We start from the raw sequence: 18,263 nt of genomic DNA on the forward strand, positions 1-18,263 counted from the left end.
GCTGGGAACAGGCGGCCCAGCTCTCCAGGAGCCGGCGGGCGCCTGGGAGTGCTGGGGCTGCAGAGGGCGGACATGGCGTCGGGGGGCGGTGCGGGGAAGAAGGCTACCGCCGGGATCGCGGCGGGTACAGAGGGACGCGGGGAAAAGGCTGCAGGGCCTGCGCCCCTCCTCCACCGCGGGCGCAGAGGAGAGGCCGGGGCTCGAACCCGTGGCCAAGGGGAGGACACACCGCCCCCCCGCCCCCCGGCGCTGACATACAGGTGCTGCACACGGCGGACACCGCCACCGTCCCGGCGTGCTGTGCGCGCAGCGCAGCGCTCCGCCCCCTAGCGAGGCGGCAGCCAATGGGCGGCGACAGTGGGGACCCTAGCGAGGCGGCAGCCAATGGGCGTCCACAGTGGCGCGCGCGGAGGGGTCGGTGGAGTGGTCAGTGGAAGGGTCAGTGGGCGGTGCGGATGTTCGCGGAGTGCGGCTGCGGCGCCGCCGGGCCGGGCCGGGCTGGGCCGGGCGGTGAGTCGGGGGCCGGGCAGTGAGTGCGGGGCCGGGTTGGGCCGGGCGGTGAGTGCGGGGCCGGGCAAGCCTCCGGCCTCGCTGTGTCCGGGCGGCGCGGCTCGGCCCCAGGAGGGCCCCGGCTCGGGGCTGCGCCCGCCCGGGAGGCTCTTGGGAGTGGGGCGGTGGTTCCGCTTGGGGCCGGGAGCGCCTCAGCAGGCCGCGGCGGCGTGCACTCCGTGTCTGCGGGTCTCTCCTGGCGGGTCCCCCAGTTTACAGAGTGTGCGGGCGGCCGCGGGGGCGCCGGCCCCGCCCGGGGGTTTTCTGCCGCCTCTCAGGCCGCAGCGGGTCGCGGGGCTCGCAGGGCCCGAACAGTTTCGCTTTGCTTCCCCCTGCTCGGCCCGTCTCTCCGGCTCGGTGCGGCCCTCACCAGCGGGGTGTCTTTGAGTAGCTCTTCTGTTCCAAGTGCATCGAGGGCCTGCTGAGGCTGGTGACATCCCCAGTGCTCTGGACCTTGGTTGCCTTTTGGATGGTGGGGAAGCTGTTTTGAAGGGTGGGAAGTCTCTAGGCTGCCTTCGGGGTTCAGTGGTAATTAAAAAGTAACAAGGTAGTACAAAAGGTAGGGGGAACTGAGTTGCATTTTGAGAAATTTGAGACTGCGTCTGGAATCTTGTGTCCAGTTGTGGCCCCTCAGTTCCAGCAGGACAGGGAACTGCTGGAGAGAGTCCAGCGCAGCCACCAAGATGCTGGAGGGAGTGGAGCATCTCCCGTGTGAGGAAAGGCTGAGGGAGCTGGGGCTCTGGAGCTGGACAAGAGGAGACTGAGGGGGGACTCATTCCTGGGGATCAATATGGAAAGGGGGAGTGTCAGGAGGATGGAGCCAGGCTCTTCTGGGTGACAACCAGTGACAGGACAAGGGGCAATGGGTGCAAATTGGAACACAGGAGGTTCCACTTAAATTTGAGAAGAAACTTGTTTGGGGTGAGGGTGGCAGAGCCTGGCCCAGGCTGCCCAAGGAGGTTGTGGAGTCTCCTTCTGTGCAGACATTCCAACCCGCCTGGACACCTTCCTGTGTAACCTCATCTGGGTGTTCCTGCTCCATGGGGGGATTGCACTGGATGAGCTTTCCAGGTCCCTTCCAACCCCTGACATCCTGTGAGTCTGTGAAATTGTTGAACTGACTGACTGACACAGGTTGCTTTGGATGCTTCAAGAGTGGGTGGTTTGTGAAGCTGGGCCATAAGGTCTCAGAAGCTTCTCAGCTGCTGGGTGTAACTGGTTGGGTTCTCTCCTGAGCGCTAGGCAGGCTCAACCGTGCCCGGCCCTGTCACTGGGCTTGTGTTGGATCTGCTCTGCCGCAGCCAGACTGTACGTAGGAAGCACCGTTTGGTTCAGGCACACTCGCACCAGTAACCGCAGCTACCAGTGGGCTGTAACTCTCCCGCACCCCCACTGTATAAACATCCTTTGACTATGATTCATAGGTAATGTGCATGCACACACTTATTTGGTTCCTTAAGCATTATACTCAAGCTTCATATTTATGTGTTTCTCACCATCTTAATTATCTTGCTTATATTTTGGTTGTGTGTGGGGAGTCTAGCTGTTAACTGCAACGTGTGTTCAGATTGCACTGCGTAGAAATGCTTTTGTTCTTTAGTGCCACATGTTTGTTACACAAATGTGTTAGTCCTTGGATTACTTTGGAGCTCCCCTGTACTTCATTTACACAGGTACAGTGCTTAGGCCCCATAGTTTTCTGCCCTGCAGAAGATTGCAGCAGAGCTGTGAGATGATGGGTAAGATGCCAAGGCAACCCGGGGTATGGATTTGTCCAGCAAAGTTGCATTCCTTCCTACTCCAGCCTTTGACCTCTTACCCCCTCTGGGAGCTGACAGGTTGTTTTTTCAGTTTCTTAATGTTTTGTTTAAGGGATTTTGTAACATCTAATTAAAAAGCCCCAGCATTAAGTTGTTGAAAGCTCTGCCTGAGCCACTGTAAGGTCAGGTTTCCTTGTTTAAGGTCATGTTTTTGCTGCGGGTGACTTGAGCTCATAGGAGAGGTGAAGTTCAATCCCTGAGTAGTTTCAGAGATAACGTGTTGCTGGAGAGGCATTCTGTGCACCTTCCAAAGATGGTGTGACATTTTTCCCCTAATCCCCAACTTTTCCGCTGACATTCTTCCAGCGTCAGCGTGTCCGTTCCGAAGCGACGCTTTCCCAGCTGCTCCGCTCTTGGCCAAGGTGAAGCCATTCAGGTCCTGGCACTGGCGCTGCCCCTCTGCGAGGCTCTTGGCTGGGGCGCAGCACTCACCCCTCGCTCCAGATTTTTGCACTAAGGTTTTTCTGGTCATCCCAATTGCTGGCTCTGTTGGAGGTTTCTTCTAGCCTTTCAAAAATATATATCTGAAAATGTGAGCTTTTGAGCGTTGGTTATGCAGCAGCAGGTATCGCTCTCTGGGCGTGCTGAGAGGTCGGCAGGATGGGGAGGGATGTGACGGATGAGCCGCCTGGGAGCCTGTTCCCCCTGTGCCTGGAGCTGCCTGCTCTGCACCCCGCGCAATGGAGGACGAGCTGCTCGCCCCCTGAAAATCCCAGCGTTACAGCAAAACAATTTCTAGACCTTGTGTTGAGAGGGAGGCTGGTTTGACAGAGCCCTGCGAGCGTCCTAAACGCACTCGGTGGAATATTTAGTAATTTGGCATGCAGGTGGGGACTGACTGCCCAGAGGGACGCACAGACGCTGAGCGTCCAGGTCTGCTGGTGTACACACCTATGTGCATTCACACACTGGGGAAGGGCTTTTTTTTCCTCCTTTGTTTTGCGTTGTAACAGTAAGTAAACAGCAGAGCTCATACACGACTGTGTCTCTGAAAACTTGCCATTCGCTTGAAAACACTGCGGATAGCCCTTTGGTATTACTGAATGCTGCGTAGTCAGAGAAGAAAGAGATTCTTTGTGTCTCTCTTTCTTTTTTTCTCGCTCATTTTTTCTTTACAGTGCCCTACTAGAATAATTAGCTTGTCAGAAGTTAATATTTCTGTTGAGTTGAGTACAAGCTTCCAGAATCAATCAAAGTGAGCGGTATGCCTCTTACCGTCAGGGATTACCAGGACTTAATCTTTCTATGCAAAGGCAACTAATCTCAGGCATGCAAATAGGGTTTATTTAACTGCGTGCCAGCGCTGAAGAGCATTGATGTATGAAATCCCTTGCAAATTCAGATGTACTTGCTGCTAATCGCTTTTCCACCTGCTTGTCCACCTCCAGCCCCCCCATCCCAGAATCAGCCTATGGGTGTCAGTCACTGGAGACTGATGGGGACATGTGCAGCTGCCCTTTGCCAGCTCCGGCCCCAGGTCCCAACCTGTGCTCCCCACGCCTGGGCTGTCGCTGCCCGCAGGACAGCGTGTGGTGGTTTTACTGTCGTTAGGACCCGATTTTCCTTTTGTGCTGGAGCTCGGAGGTTTGTGTGCAGCTGCACCGGGTGTGGGAGCTCAGCCCTGGGCTCCGTCTGTTGAACACATGAACCAGCTGGGAGCAGCAGGAGGGCTGCCTGAAATACTGAATCAGCACCTTGCCGTGTTTCTTTTGCAGTACGCAGGTAAAAGTTGGTGTTTTGTGTGCTTTTCTTGAAAGTGCTTTTCTCTGATAACGTCTTGTTAGTGTTTTAGCATATAGGACTACAGGGAGTTGGCAGAAGTAACTATCAAAAGTCTGCTGGTCTCATCAGCGTGCCGAGGCAGCTCCTGCGTCAAACTGGTGATTATAAGGCTCTAACCATGACAGTAAAGCCAGGAGTACAGTAGGAAAGAGTGCACAAGCCCAAGAGTATTTTTTGAACCTGGCAACTAGTCTTGGGAAGGAAAAGGTTGGTATCAAAATGTAACTTCAAAGCCTCAGTATCTTCTCTCCTTTCCCTGCCTTGCTGTTTTCAGTGTTTTCTCAATGATTACTGCCAATGCTGTGTGCTTCAGTTTCTTCTAAAGTGCATTTCTTTAGAGCTTAAAACACATGTTGTGTAATCGGACAGCAGATTGTATCCTGAAATCCAGTTTATTTCTACATGACATTTCTAAACATGCCGAAAGAAAAAGGGATGCCTGTTGAGGCTGAGCAATACTTATTTCATATATTTGCCAATGTTGGCAAAAGGTAAATCCATATTTATAGTAAAGCCTGTGTCAGCCCATTTCTGAAGTTCCTTGATGCTGGGTCAGAGAGACGTTTGAGTGGGAATAATCTATGTGGGCTTTTTAAGTGTATAATTAAAATGCTTCTAGTTACTTGGAAGTGTCAGAGTACCTGTTACTAGTGTTTTCTCTATGAGTTATAGGGCAGAGATTTGTGAGCCTGCTTTTTATTGACTAGTTGGATGTCAAGACACCCCTTGGAGTGTCTGACAGCAGTGCGGAGATGCTGTTGGAGCGCACGGTTCCCTCGTCTGGCCCCTCTAAAGCAGCGCCGGGCTTGTGGCAGAGCTCCTGTTGGCATTTGATTGACCATTAGTAAACCCAACAGGGAAGATTTTGCAAAAATCTCGAATTGGAAGCACCGTGGGTTCTGTTATCTTCTGCAGTCATGGGAAACCTGCACAGCAAACAGCCCAAAGCTGCGTTTTGGGTAGAAGTGTTGTCAGCAGTGATAGGACTGATCAGTGAAATGGTTCTGTTCATGTTGTGGACTATTTCTGGGTTTTTTTTTGCTGGTTGTTACGGCAAACAGGCTCTGTTAGGAGGAACTAGTGGCTGGAAGGTGAAGTCCTGTCCAGGGTCTGGCCCGGCACCCGGTGATGGTAGATACTTCCCTTGATTTATGCCTGGAACATTGAGATCTTTCCTGTCTCCAGGCTCTTTCTAAACATGTCCTGTGAAAGCCACAGCCATATATAGCGTCAGCACAGACCTGAATCAATACCCACCCAAGGGGACAGGCAGGGCTGTGCATCGTTAGTGCTATTTAGAACAGCGGGAAGCTGCCACGTGTCTTCCCGTTAAGACACAACTCAGCATCTGTTTCTAGAGGTGAAGAGGACTTGCTGATAGCGATTTTCTGCCCGGCCTAAAGCATCTGTTTTTCCCCAATTCATTTTTCTAGTGAGGAATCTTCTAGTCGATGTTGCTTTTTAAAAAATTTCGAATCTATGCGTTATGACACCTGCTATCTTGTTCCTAAAAATTCAAACTTCTGAGAACCCCTGGAGATACATAGTGTGTGTGCTCGGAGGTGAAGGATGCACTAATACCTGTGCCACATATGGCACTCTAGAAATGCTGGCGTGGTCTGACACTCACTGAAACCCTTAGTTTTTCTCCTCCTTACCTGCTGCACAGCACTGCATTGCAAATGCAGAGATCTGCTGGTTTCTGCCTTTCCTGGCTCTCCACAGAGCCCGTGTAGAGCTGAGTGGAGCCCTGAGGTTGCTCGTGTTCTGGTGGTCCCTCCCTTCCCAAGTGGACCAGCTCAAAATAGCCGAGGATGCTTTGTTAAGGCTGGTGCGAAGGGAAAGTGCTTGTGCTGGCACCGCGCAGTCGTCCTGGCTGATCTCTCAGCTTCTTTCCTGCTCCGTGCCCAGGAGAGAAGCTTTTCTGCAGCTTCAGCTCTCTTCTGTGCGTGTTCTTTGTGTCTGGTGGGACGTGGTTGGAGCTCAAGCTGAACAGTAGCTTGCTGAAATGGCAGAAGAGAGGCAATCTGTTCTGGAGGTGGCTGCTGTCCGTGGCATTTACCAACATTAGGGTGTGAAACCTCACATAATGAGGAGGAGTTTCTTACACTAAAGTGCATTGCAAATGTTTAATTCTTGGGACAAACTCCATACTGCAAGATACCCAGTTTTGTACTACTTCTGTTGCCCACTTTTTAATACTTTCGTGGGTTGGTTACTCTTTCTCCATCTCGGGGAAGGGAACGCAAAGCTGTCTCAAGATGTTTTGCTTCTCTTTATTCAGTGTTGCATGGATGGGGGCTTGTCCCTTCTCGGGGGGCCCTGGAGACCCTCAGGCAAGGCTGAAGCTGCCAGGTCTGAATGGTGTGGGTGCCCCCACCCAGAGCCTTGTTCCTGCCTATGGGGCAGGCAGCTGGCACAGGGACCTTTACTGCTGCCAAGGTTTGATTGCAGGGCGACAATAAACCGTGGCAGATGCTTTGTTAACCCCCTCTCCCCCACACCCCCCCCTCAGCCCTTTCTCCCCACTAAGTACAGGTGATAGGAAGGCAAAGAGAGACAAAAAGAGTTGGAAAAGTTAACAATGTTTTACTAATGCTACTAATAAAATAGAGAAAGTAATACAAAATATACAAAACCAATCTTAAAAGTCCCAGCAGCAGCAGAGCAGACACCCGGAAGTCCTGGGCTGGACTCTGCAGCCAACCGGAGCTGGATTCAAGGATGCAGGGTCTGTCGCTAGGCCTCAGATTTGCAGGGATGACTCGCAGGGTTCTCCTCAGATGTTGGCCATGGTCAAAGAAGGGAAAAAGCGACAAGACCATTGTGATCTCCTGCTTTTGTATGAAGTATCACGTGAATGGGATGGAATACTCAGTTGGTCAGCTTTAGTCACCTGTCCAGTTCGCTCCTCCTTGCCCCTCTCGCTTACAGGACCTGCATCCTTATCAATGACCTTGCATTCCATTGCTGTGTGTACCAAAACATGTATCCAACTTCAGAAAAGTGCAGTTACTAAGAAGACTTCAGCTGAAAGGAAAACTCACTAAAAGAGAAACTGGTCTTGTTTGTAACAAAACCAGGACGACTGCTCACCATCACCACCCTTGCAGAGATCCAGACGTGTGCCATGAAGTGCGTGACAGTTTCTGTGGGTGAAGGTGACTCGGTGACCATCAGCAGTAAGTAGCTCCTGGCTTTCTCTGCTCACAGAGTGTGGAACAAAAACCACAGCAAAGTGCCTGTGAAGTAGCTCTTGGCATCCTGGGAGTCCTTGTTGGAGGAGCTGCCAGGATCTCGCATGTGAGTGGGACTAAGATAACCGCGTCCTCTCCAGCGCTGTTTCTAGACAGCACTACCCAGAAAATACATTTGTTTTTGTTTGTGGTTTGTGAGGAGCTTCTCACTTTCCAACCTCTGCCTGCAAAGGAAAATATGTTGCTGCTTGCGATCTCATCAGCTCCCATTTTTTGTAATATCGGAATATTTCTGACTTGTGGAGTTCTATTCTGAGGCTGTATAAGGAAAGCAGCGGGCTTTTCTTCCGCAGCACTTGTACCATGGGCTCTGCGTGCCATAATGAAGTTGTAAATGCAGACGCTTAGCTTTAAAACCAAGAAAGTCCTGTTTCTACCCTTTGGGTTTAGACACTGTGGAGGAGCATATCAAATAAGAAGGGTAGCGCTAAACCGGGTCTTGCGTTGAGGAATCATTGGCTCAGAAGAAAAGCTGTAAATTGGAATGAAGTTTCACAGCATGGTACAAACTTTCTTCCTTTCCTCGTGCAGTTCAGTAATTTTTTTGGAGATGAAGTTTGATTTGAAGCGATCGCTTTTTAGCTCTTTAAATCAGTCATCCTCGTGCGGGGATCCACAGGAAGGAATCCTTGCCTCAGCGCTGCCTCAACGTGCATTCTTGGCCTGTGGGGTATCAGTTAATTGCTAATACTGGAAATCTGAGAGTAATAGAATAATTTCTGCTTTCATTCATACTTGTCCTTTCATTGTACCAGTGTGGCCGGTTTAGGATTGCTCTGTGAGACATGACCTGCATGGCCCGAGTTTGAAAACCAAAGCAAATCCTCCAGTGGGAGCAAAACAAGGGTTTTAACTCTGACCTCTTTGCTGATCTTGGTGTGGTCAGATAGGCTGACCTAAGGCATGGCTTGATGAGAGCCTGACGTCTGGATTCCTGGTACCAGTGCCTAAATCATGCCCTGTGTGGTCACCTTTGAGCATTAATCCGACACCATGAATTTGTACCAGCACAAAAAATGTCTCTGCATTCACGTCTGGGGGTCATGTGTTGCATCTGTCAGAGAGCATATCTGATTACACTTAATGGAAAGCCCATAAATAATAATTCTTTTGGAAGTGGAATGTTCATGAAGAGGCTGAAGCAAGTCTGCGGTCCCTTCTCCCAGGGGCGTCTCTGGTTGTGTTTACGATGCTTTTGCTGGGTGTTGCCCACCTCTATCACGGGTAGTGCATGGTTGGTAGTTAGAAATGCATTTGGTGAAGTAATGCTGAGCTGGCTGCAGCTTCATCCTTCAGGTAGTCACTGATCTCACACTGGACTTCACCCGACTTGCCCCAAAAAACACTCCACTGAACTTGAGCTGGTGTTACTGTCACCCTTAGGCAGTTCCTGTGATGAGAGTCCCCACCTTGGGGGGGAATGACCCCATGCACTGATACCTGCTGGGGACAAACTGCTGGGAAGCAGCATTGTGGAAAAAGTCTTGCGTTGTGACTGACATCAAGTTGAAGATGAGCCAACCAGGTGCACTTGTAGCAAAGGAGGTCAGCAGCATCCCGGGCTGCGGTAGGTTGAGCGTGGCCAGGAGATCAAGAGAGAGACCATTTCCCTCAGCACTGGGGGTTACACCTCAAGCACTGGGTCCAGTTCTGGGCTTCCCAGTACAAGAGAGTGATGGACGTTCTGGACTGGGCCCGATGAAGGGTTTTTAATGTGATGGAGGGATTGTCTGTTAGGGAGGAGAGTCTGAGTGAGCTGGATTGTGTAACTGGGGGAAGAGAAGCCTTGAGGTGGGGGCAGAGGGAATCTTATCCCTGTGTGCAAATATACCCTGATGGGAAAGACTGAAGAAGGTGATGTTGGAGTCAGTGGTGCCCAGTGAAAGGTCAAAGGGCACACATCAAAATACAGGAAATTCAACTAAACATGAGAAGACTTGGCTTGCTGTGAGGGTGGTCAAGCGCTGGAACAGGCTACCCAGAGAGGCTGTGGAGTCTCTGTCCTTGGAGATGTTCAGGACCCAGCCGGATGATTCTGAGTTCTTGAGCAGTGCTTTGCTTTATTTGAGATAGCTTTGGACCTGCTAGTGATAGTCACAGAAGTTAATTGGAGTGCAAGACATTGTAATGTGATCGAAAGTATCCTGTTCAGCTTTGCCTCTTTATCAGAGAACATGACGCCAAGGGTAATTACCATTTTTGACGTGTGTATTTCTTGCCCCGTGGATTGTGCGTTACGTTTCTTGGTGAGCTGCTGGGACACTATTAGCAGTGTCGTGTCATTCACACTGAGCAGGTCGAAGCTGGTGGCTGATCAGCTCTATGCCGTGTGTTACAGCTGGTCCGTCCTTCAGTGCCTTTGCTGGTTCGAGGTGCTGGGCTGTAGCTCTGGGATTGATCTCTCGCCAAGATCGCGTGTCTGAGCTGCCCGGTCATGTCTTGTTCTCAGTGAATGAAGAGTTGTCACCACCAGCAGCGTGGTGCTTGTGACCAAACATCGCAGGATTGGATTTGGATTTGAAATGTCCCTGTGTGAGCAGAATTGTCCTCTGAACTCAGGCTGTGCTGGGAGCTGTTGGCCGTGCCAGCAACTGTTGTCCCCCCGCTAAATGGAGCTTAGGGTGACTCCATTCTGTGCTGCAACATCGTTATTTGGTGGCTGAATCTTCCGTGGCTGTTGGGCAAGCGTCTTGCTTTTGGTTTTACAGTATTTATATAGTAGCTGCCTCCTTCCCGTGTCTGCATGTGGCTCCCAAGGCTCCAACTGTGCAACACGTTCAGGTTGCTGTTTTATTTCTCCTGGCAATGTCACAGCTGTTGTGTGGCCCCTTTTGATGGTGTAACTTGATTATTGTAGTTCCAGCTCCCAGGGGCTTTCAGCAGGAGTCCTGCCCATGGCCTGCTCCAGCACCTTGCATTCCTGGCATGGTGCACTCTGATCATATTATGCCTGTTTAGCGTTCTTTATATTTGCTGCTTATTAAGTAGCAAATTAAAAGCCAGCTTTATAAAGTTGCAGTTGAAGCCTTGGTCCATACTCTAGCAAACCATTCCTTGCTCCTCTCCAGAGGTACATGGGACAGCAGTGCACTTTGCCAGGGAAGCAGACAGATGTGCTACCACATGCCGTGGCTTGCAAAACTTTTCAGTGGCTGCCATAAGGTGCCAATGTTTGGATAACTGAAGATTTGTAGGCCTGCAGAATGCCATCTAGAAGAGCAGACAACCCTGTAACTGCAGAGTTCCAGGTCCTTGTTTTCATCCAGAATTAGAAAATTTAGAAGCTTTGGCCCAACTTGCAGAATTGATCTTATGTGACTTCTTGCAGTGGTCAGGAGAGCATGACACACTTTGTGTCCTGACACCACAGCTCCTCTGTGCTCAGTATGGCCCCAAAAAAATCTAAGAGGAATAGTTTCCTCAATTTACTTTGTTAAAAACAACACTAAGCCCCCAAACTTAAGCACTTCCCCAGCTTTTCTGGGGAGAGTGAAGGGGAAGAACCAGAGTGAAGCCTGGGGCTCTAACACAGGGAGGAAATGTCAGTGATGGTGTAATTTAGTGTAGGATGGGGAGGTGCTTTTTGTCAAGGCCCTTGGAGCTGTGTGCCTGCTGAGAACGATGCTCTTCTCGGAGACCTTGGCATCCCCTTGCTAATGGTGACAAATCACTGAAGTTGCAGGTTGGGACTGAGACGTTGTGGTGGGAAATTTGAAGTGTTGCAAACACAGGTCCCAGTAATTCAGCAGGACATGAGATGTGTCACAGGCTGCTGTTTATTTTTGGATAGCGTTTGTATTTGTAGAGTAGACCACCAGCCTTGGCACAGTTTAGAGTTGGTGTGCCCGTATGTCCAAGCTGGAGGAGGAACCCCTCTCTTAAAGATGGCATTCTGATCTCAAGGTTTAAGGCTGTGTTTGAGCAACACAGAGGAGTATGTCCAAAATGGTGTAAACCTATAAAGTATTGTTAGAAGATGACACTTCAAGTCTAGCTATTCTAAAGGTGGTTATCAAGCCTTCCTCTATATTGTATGAAGTGAGAGCTGCCTGGAAGGTACAGAGACTTCCTGTTGAGGTCCCTTGGAACGATGGCACAATCATCTGGTGTACATGTCCAAAAGCTGCTTTGGCTTTAGCTCATCTGGATGGGTTTCATGCCTGAATCCTGGGCCAGTCCTGGGCCGGGCACTGGGGCCGGGGCTCTCCTGGGCCAGTCCTGGGCCGGGCACTGGGGCTCTCCTGGGATGTACACTCCAGCTGGGGCTCTCCTGGGACAACCCTGCGAGAGGTCCCAACAGGGTGTCCTTCTGTGGGTCTGAAATGTGGCTTCCCACCCGCCACTGTGCTCCTCAGGCCTTGTGAATACGGGCTTTAATGGACTGATGGCTCTCCGGTGATGGGCCTGGTTGAGTCAGGTATTATTCAGCTTCCCTGCCCATCACCATCTCTCTCTGCTCCTTTGTGTGTGTGCAGGTGAGCTTTTATCACATAACCTAAAACTCTGCAATAGGCCTTTTCTTGCTGGCAAGGAAGATTGGCTTTGAATCAAGTGACATCAGATTAAAAATGTATGTGATGGCTTGATATATTATACACAGCTCCAAATGAAGAACTGGCTCTGACTTCACTACAGCCTTTTCTGCTGTGACTCTTCCTTTTAAGAAGTCAATTTTGTGGGTGGGCACCCAGCAGTTCCTGGCCTGCTGCTCAGCCCTGGATCTTGGCAGGTAACACAAGGTGACGTGTCTCCATGTGCCTTGTCAGGTTGCAACTCGCATCCTCTTGTAGGCGAGGAACTTCATCCTTTTAGGCAACCGTTGCTGTTTCAAACTTTGCAGTACTCATTTTGGAGGGTGTTTTCGAAGCTCTGTTCCTGGTCCTTGGGCACACACAGCAGCTCCCGTGTGAGTTTGTGCTGCTAGAGGTTGGTGCCAACACTGCAAACTCAGCCCTGTGCTGCAGAGCACATTTGACAGGTTCTTAGAGCAGTAATGAAACTTAAGGTGAGGATCAGCTGAGAAGGAAGAGATGGAGGGGCTGATTTGAGATCTTCCTACTCCACCTCTTCTTAATGACATAATAATAAGAAGAAACTGTGCTGCAGGCTTAGCCTGCTGCTGCTCATCACCCCGACTTGAGAACGACTCTGGGGTCTTTGCGACAACATCTGTCCAGCCACCAACTCGGCAGTCGTCTTCAAGGGTGTTTTACTTGCAGTTGCACCAGCCTCCTCTTCCCTTTGCTCCTCACCAGCTCTCTAAGCAAGTTGTCATGAACAGATTGACCTTTTGGTGCAGGAGATAACCAGGAGGAGAATTCCTCAGGAATGCTTTTAATTACGGAGCCGACCTCCAGGAACAAACCTTGCTTTTGTAATTTATAATTGCTCTTCAGGTCACTGCCTTTGGGGAGTATTTAAAGCCAGTGCTCGAGGTCTGGATGTTTTCAGGTAGAAATGATATAAGACAAGAAGAGAAACAAGTAGTTATTAATTACTGGTCAGTTGTCTGTCACCATGGTCTCTTCTCCTTGTATAGGTCTTCTCTTGTTAATCTGCATGCTGAAAGCAGGAGAGGTGTTACCTGCTGGTTCGCAGCTACATGGTGCTTCATTTCCCATGGTGGGGCGGTGGATAGCCAGGGTCGTGTGACCTGATGCTGAAGACTTAGGTGCATTTGTAGGTCTGTTTCTGCTCCTTCCTATAGATGCCAGGTTGGGGTTGAAGTCCCCGTGAGCAACTTAGATATACTGATCCCAGCAGAGCATTATCCACTTCCCAGGAGCTGCATTAGTCTCTGTCCAGGGTGTGAGCTGAATCGGACCGCAGGTCTCCAGGGCTGGCAGGGCTGCCCGGGTGCGGGGCAGCTGGGGGGAGCAGGGCTGCCCCGCTTCTGCTCTGGCCCCTGCTTCTCTCTTGGGTCAGGCACTTGCTTACAGCTTGACTTATGATCTAACCGGTGGGGTGCTGGCTGTACGGCTGGGAAACTTCCTTTGCTCATCCAGTGCAGTCCCCCCATGGAGCAGGAACACCCAGATGAGGTTACACAGGAAGGTGTCCAGGCGGGTTGGAATGTCTGCACAGAAGGAGACTCCACAACCTCCCTGGGCAGCCTGGGCCAGGCTCTGACACCCTCACCCCAAACAAGTTTCTTCTCATATTTAAGTGGAACCTCCTGTGTTCCAGTTTGTACCCATTTATGTGCCAGCAAAACATGGTCCCAACCATTCCTGGCTCTCTAAAACAGGTTGTTTCATAAAACCACAGGTAACAAGAAAAAAGTACTTTGTAGACAATTCCAAATTACCAGAGGCTTCAAGCACAGAATTAATCTCAGCAACTTTTAGCAAGGTATACTGCCCTTCATTGAGCTCTGAGATCATTATTCTGCTTTCTGTCATCTTCGGCACTTGCAGGGATCCAACACTCAGGGGACATTAAATATCCAGTTTGTTTTATGTTTGGCTCAGTCACACTGAACAGTCAAGGGAAAAAAAACCACACACACAAACAAATACTGTTTGCGGATACATATAAAGTGATAAAAATAGCTACATTCTGCTAAGGTTCACCTGTGTTTCTGGGAGGGAAACTCAGCAGAACTACAGGAGTGCCAAACATGACAATTATGCCGTCCCAACGCACTGAGAGGCTGAGATGCTGGTACCAAACCTTCCTCTCGACCCACTGCGGTGTCGCCACTTCTGTTCTGGTGGATCACACTTCCAAGAACTTGTTAATAAACATGTTTGCTCTGTATGGCTGTAAATAGACAAGAGAGTGGACACAGAGAGCCTGGAGGGCTCTTCTCTGAGCTACTGAAAGGTGAGAACGCAAGAAGCAGCCAAAAAACTAAGTACTATTCAGCTGGCAACAACAATAGTCACGCCCGACTATGCGAGATGCCTACAATGCTGTTTCTTAAATACCCCAAAGTCAAAATATCACTGAGGTCATGAGGACTCAGGAAAATAAATCTTGGAGGCAGCAGGTTAAAAATAGAGAGAGGCCGTGTGCAGCGAAGAAACGGGGAGAACAGAAAAGGAGCAACTGCGAGATTTACCTCTGTTATTATCCAGCTGATGGAAATGCAACACTAAACTTGGAAGGATGTTTTCCCACCCTTGGACGTAGGGAAGGACGCGGACAAGCAGCGATCCAGCCAGACACTCGTTCCGCCAGCTGGACACCCTGCAAGGGGTGAAGATGACATGCCAGACAGGCGCAGCGTAAACCAAGACCCAAATGTTAACACACACCACTCAGTCGATTACTTTCTAACTGAAGAGCAAAGGCAGCTACTAACTCCACTTATTTCCACCATCAGGTCGAGCCAGGGCACTTGATCGTGCCCTGTGGTACAGGAGCAGCACTCAGATGCTGCATCTGCTCTGATGACCATGCTGGGGAGGGACGCAGCCGTCTCCAGCAGCGATGAGCCAACGAGGAGTGAAAAGCTACTTGTATACCTCACAAAAAAACCTAATTTATTAACGTATTTTTTGGGAAAAAAAAACCCTTAGCTACAGGACTGACATTGGGGTGAGAGAGGTTCTCCTGCCCCTCTGCTCTGCCCTGGTGAGGTTGTATCTGGAATATTGTGTCCAGTTGTGGCCCCTCAGTTCCAGCAGGACAGGGAACTGCTGGAGAGAGTCCAGCGCAGCCACCAAGATGCTGAGGGGAGTGGAGCATCTCCCGTGTGAGGAAAGGCTGAGGGAGCTGGGGCTCTGGAGCTGGACAAGAGGAGACTGAGGGGGGACTCATTCCTGGGGATCAATATGGAAAGGGGGAGTGTCAGGAGGATGGAGCCAGGCTCTTCTGGTGACAACCAGTGACAGGACAAGGGGCAATGGGTGCAAACTGGAACACAGGAGGTTCCACTGAAATTTGAGAAGAAACTTGTTCCCAGTGAGGGTGGCAGAGCCTGGCCCAGGCTGCCCAGGGGGGTTGTGGAGTCTCCTTCTGTGCAGACATTCCAACCCGCCTGGACACCTTCCTGTGTAACCTCATCTGGGTGTTCCTGCTCCATGGGGGGATTGCACTGGATGAGCTTTCCAGGGCCCTTCAACCCCTGACATTCTGGGATTCTGATTAATTGACCATTCCCTGCAGTTTGCCCACAACACATCTGTGGAGGGTGATCGTCTAAAAGACGGTTTAGCATAAAGTTACTCTGAAATGGCTGTAATACCTTGAATTAGGAAATACACTGGAAGCTTCAAAACAATTTTTCTTCTATCCTCTTTGGTACTAATCTGCATTATCAGCTATTAATACTTTATACAGTGGTTGGTGTTTTAGGCATCTGTTTGTCTTTTTGCTCTGTTTCATAATATTCACTGGAGACCCCAGTCTTGCACAGTTCTGTGAATTATCCAATAACCCATTTGACCCTCATGTGACCGATTGGGAAATGACCTGAAATTGTGATGGTTTTGCTTCCCTCTGCTCCCCACTGCAGACGTAGCGGACTTGTTTTTGTTGAGCCGTGCAGCTGGGCTTCTGTAATATCAGTTTTATCTTCTTTCTTCTTAGAAACGTGCTCTTCTGGTCGTAGAAAAAAGCTCCAAACAATATTTTTTCAAGTATGTCTTTTTTTATAACCTGAACTGTCCATTCTTTTAAAGCTGTCTCATTCAAATGCCTCTTGTGTCCAAGAGCCTGATTCATTTCCCCACTTGCACTGTATCACCTACCACATCAGCAAGTGCTGTTCCTCTGCAATTTGTATTTCTTCCCTAGCTGACTTTTCCTATAAATCTTTTGATTTTCATTGCAGGGTGGTTAGGATAATCTAGGGGAGATCATGTAACCATCTAAACAACTGGTTGGCTGTAGTAGGGTGTTGCTGGAACACAGTGTTGGGCTTCAAAGGTCCTGTGGACACCTGAAACCGTCCTGGGGTGCTGTTCTGCATCCCCTCCGAGTTCCCCTCCTGGTGACGAGCTGCGATAGGAGGGAGGTTTGCCCATGTTAATTTGCCTGGTCTCCTAGGAGGTAGAAGGTGGGGATATAGGCAGCTTCTAGGGGATGTTGAAGGCGCTGCTGAAGAGATAGTTACAACTTTGGTCACTTGGGTGCGCAACAGCGGGATTTACACTCCAAAGTGCTGTTTCAGCAGAAGAAAGCACCTGAGGACTGTGGCCATCGGGGTGTAGGAGTCTGGCAGGACCACGTGCTACCGGCGTCGCAGATGCATGTTCTTCCTTGTGCTCACTCCTTTCTTTATGGCTTTTCTAAAACCTCCTTTTCTTCTGACACGTGTCCCTTAGAACAACTTATTCCGCCGCTGTGATTCAGTTTTGATTGACAGCCTAAGTAGTTATAGGAGTCTTTTGTACTAAACCTTTTGTACCGAGACAGCGAGATGTTGCAGCTCCCCCATCTGCCCTCTCTTGGTTTGCTTCTGGGTGTTGGGACCTCCCAAAACTCGAGCGTTGGTGATGGGGCTGGTGGGCTGACGCTGCAGCCCGAGCCTGTGCGATGGATGCTCTTCAAACGCCGCCGCTCACACCAACATCCAGGCTCCGGCCCTGTGTCCCTTCAGTGCTCGGACAGTGATGGGGCAGCGGTGATGCCATCGCACCCGCCAGCATTTACTTCTGGCAGCTTCTGTTCTGCTTCGTCATATTTCTCTTTACTTGTACTTCACTGTTGCTTTTTGTGTGGTGAACACGCACTTGGGTATTTCTGGTGAAACTTGAGCTCAAGGCTGAAGTAACTTGTCCTGTGTATTGATGGGGATGGTTGTGAATGAGGAACAATTCAAAATGTTCAGGAAACATGAAAAATCTTCTCTAAGTGATCAGCTAAGTAGTTTTTGAGTAATATGCAGGCTGTTGGTTACTTGGTATTTCAGAGTGTGCTTTGGAGTTAGTGAACATTTTGCAAGTTGCGCTGTTTTTGAAAACTAATTCCCATCCTCATGGGTCTGTATGGGCCCTGGTGTCACCTTCATAAGGGTCCTTCCAGGAAAACGTGAGTTATGTTGGTGTTCTCCAAGCCTGAGGGGGGCCTCAGCTCATAATGATTGCTGTTAAATAGATAGATGGACAGCTGTGTCTAAAGCCAGCATGCAGTCTTCTATCAGGGGAATGTGGTACATACCATACTAACTCCTCTGGTTTTATATCTTTGCCTTAGATTCCCTTATTTCTATATACCATTCTAAATTTATTCTTGAGTAAATGTAACTCATCAGTTGATCTGCTCCATCATCAATAATGTGCTCTGAGCAGCAGGACTCAAGGCACTCTGAGACCACATCTGGAATATTGTGTCCAGTTGTGGCCCCTCAGTTCCAGCAGGACAGGGAACTGCTGGAGAGAGTCCAGCGCAGCCACCAAGATGCTGCAGGGAGTGGAGCATCTCCCGTGTGAGGAAAGGCTGAGGGAGCTGGGGCTCTGGAGCTGGACAAGAGGAGACTGAGGGGGGACTCATTCCTGGGGATCAATATGGAAAGGGGGAGTGTCAGGAGGATGGAGCCAGGCTCTTCTGGTGACAACCAGTGACAGGACAAGGGGCAATGGGTGTAAACTGGAACAGAGGAGGTTCCACTGAAAGAGGAGAAGAAACTTGTTTGGGGTGAGGGTGTCAGAGCCTGGCCCAGGCTGCCCAGGGAGGTTGTGGAGTCTCCTTCTGTGCAGACATTCCAACCCGCCTGGACACCTTCCTGTGTAACCTCATCTGGGTGTTCCTGCTCCATGGGGGGATTGCACTGGATGAGCTTTCCAGGTCCCTTCCCATCCCTGACGTTGTGATTTGGTGATTCTGTGATGTTTGTGAGTGATGTTTTCAAGTGATATTCGGTGTAACACTCAGGTCAGGCATAGCTAAGGATGGTAAACAGGAGACA

At 50.1% G+C, this 18,263-nt stretch overlaps 1 protein-coding gene across 3 annotated transcripts in view; it reads left to right on the top strand.

Annotated features, from left to right (window-relative positions):
- Positions 1-351: 351 nt before the first annotated feature.
- ENOX2 (ecto-NOX disulfide-thiol exchanger 2) overlaps positions 352-18,263 on the top strand; it is a 51,731-nt gene continuing 33,819 nt past the window's right edge. Inside the window, exon 1 of one of the 3 annotated variants that reach the window (XM_082062215.1) lies at positions 352-510. In XM_082062215.1, coding sequence (XP_081918341.1) covers positions 456-510 — 55 coding nt within the window. In that variant the 5' untranslated portion in view covers positions 352-455. Of the gene's footprint in view, positions 511-3,855; positions 4,092-18,263 lie in introns of those variants that run through there. The other 2 variants (XM_082062214.1, XM_082062213.1) reach the window with 2 other exon arrangements.

Source organism: Streptopelia decaocto, assembly GCF_964273445.1.
Source record: "Streptopelia decaocto genome assembly, chromosome: 10".
Taxonomy (NCBI): Eukaryota; Metazoa; Chordata; class Aves; order Columbiformes; family Columbidae; genus Streptopelia; species Streptopelia decaocto.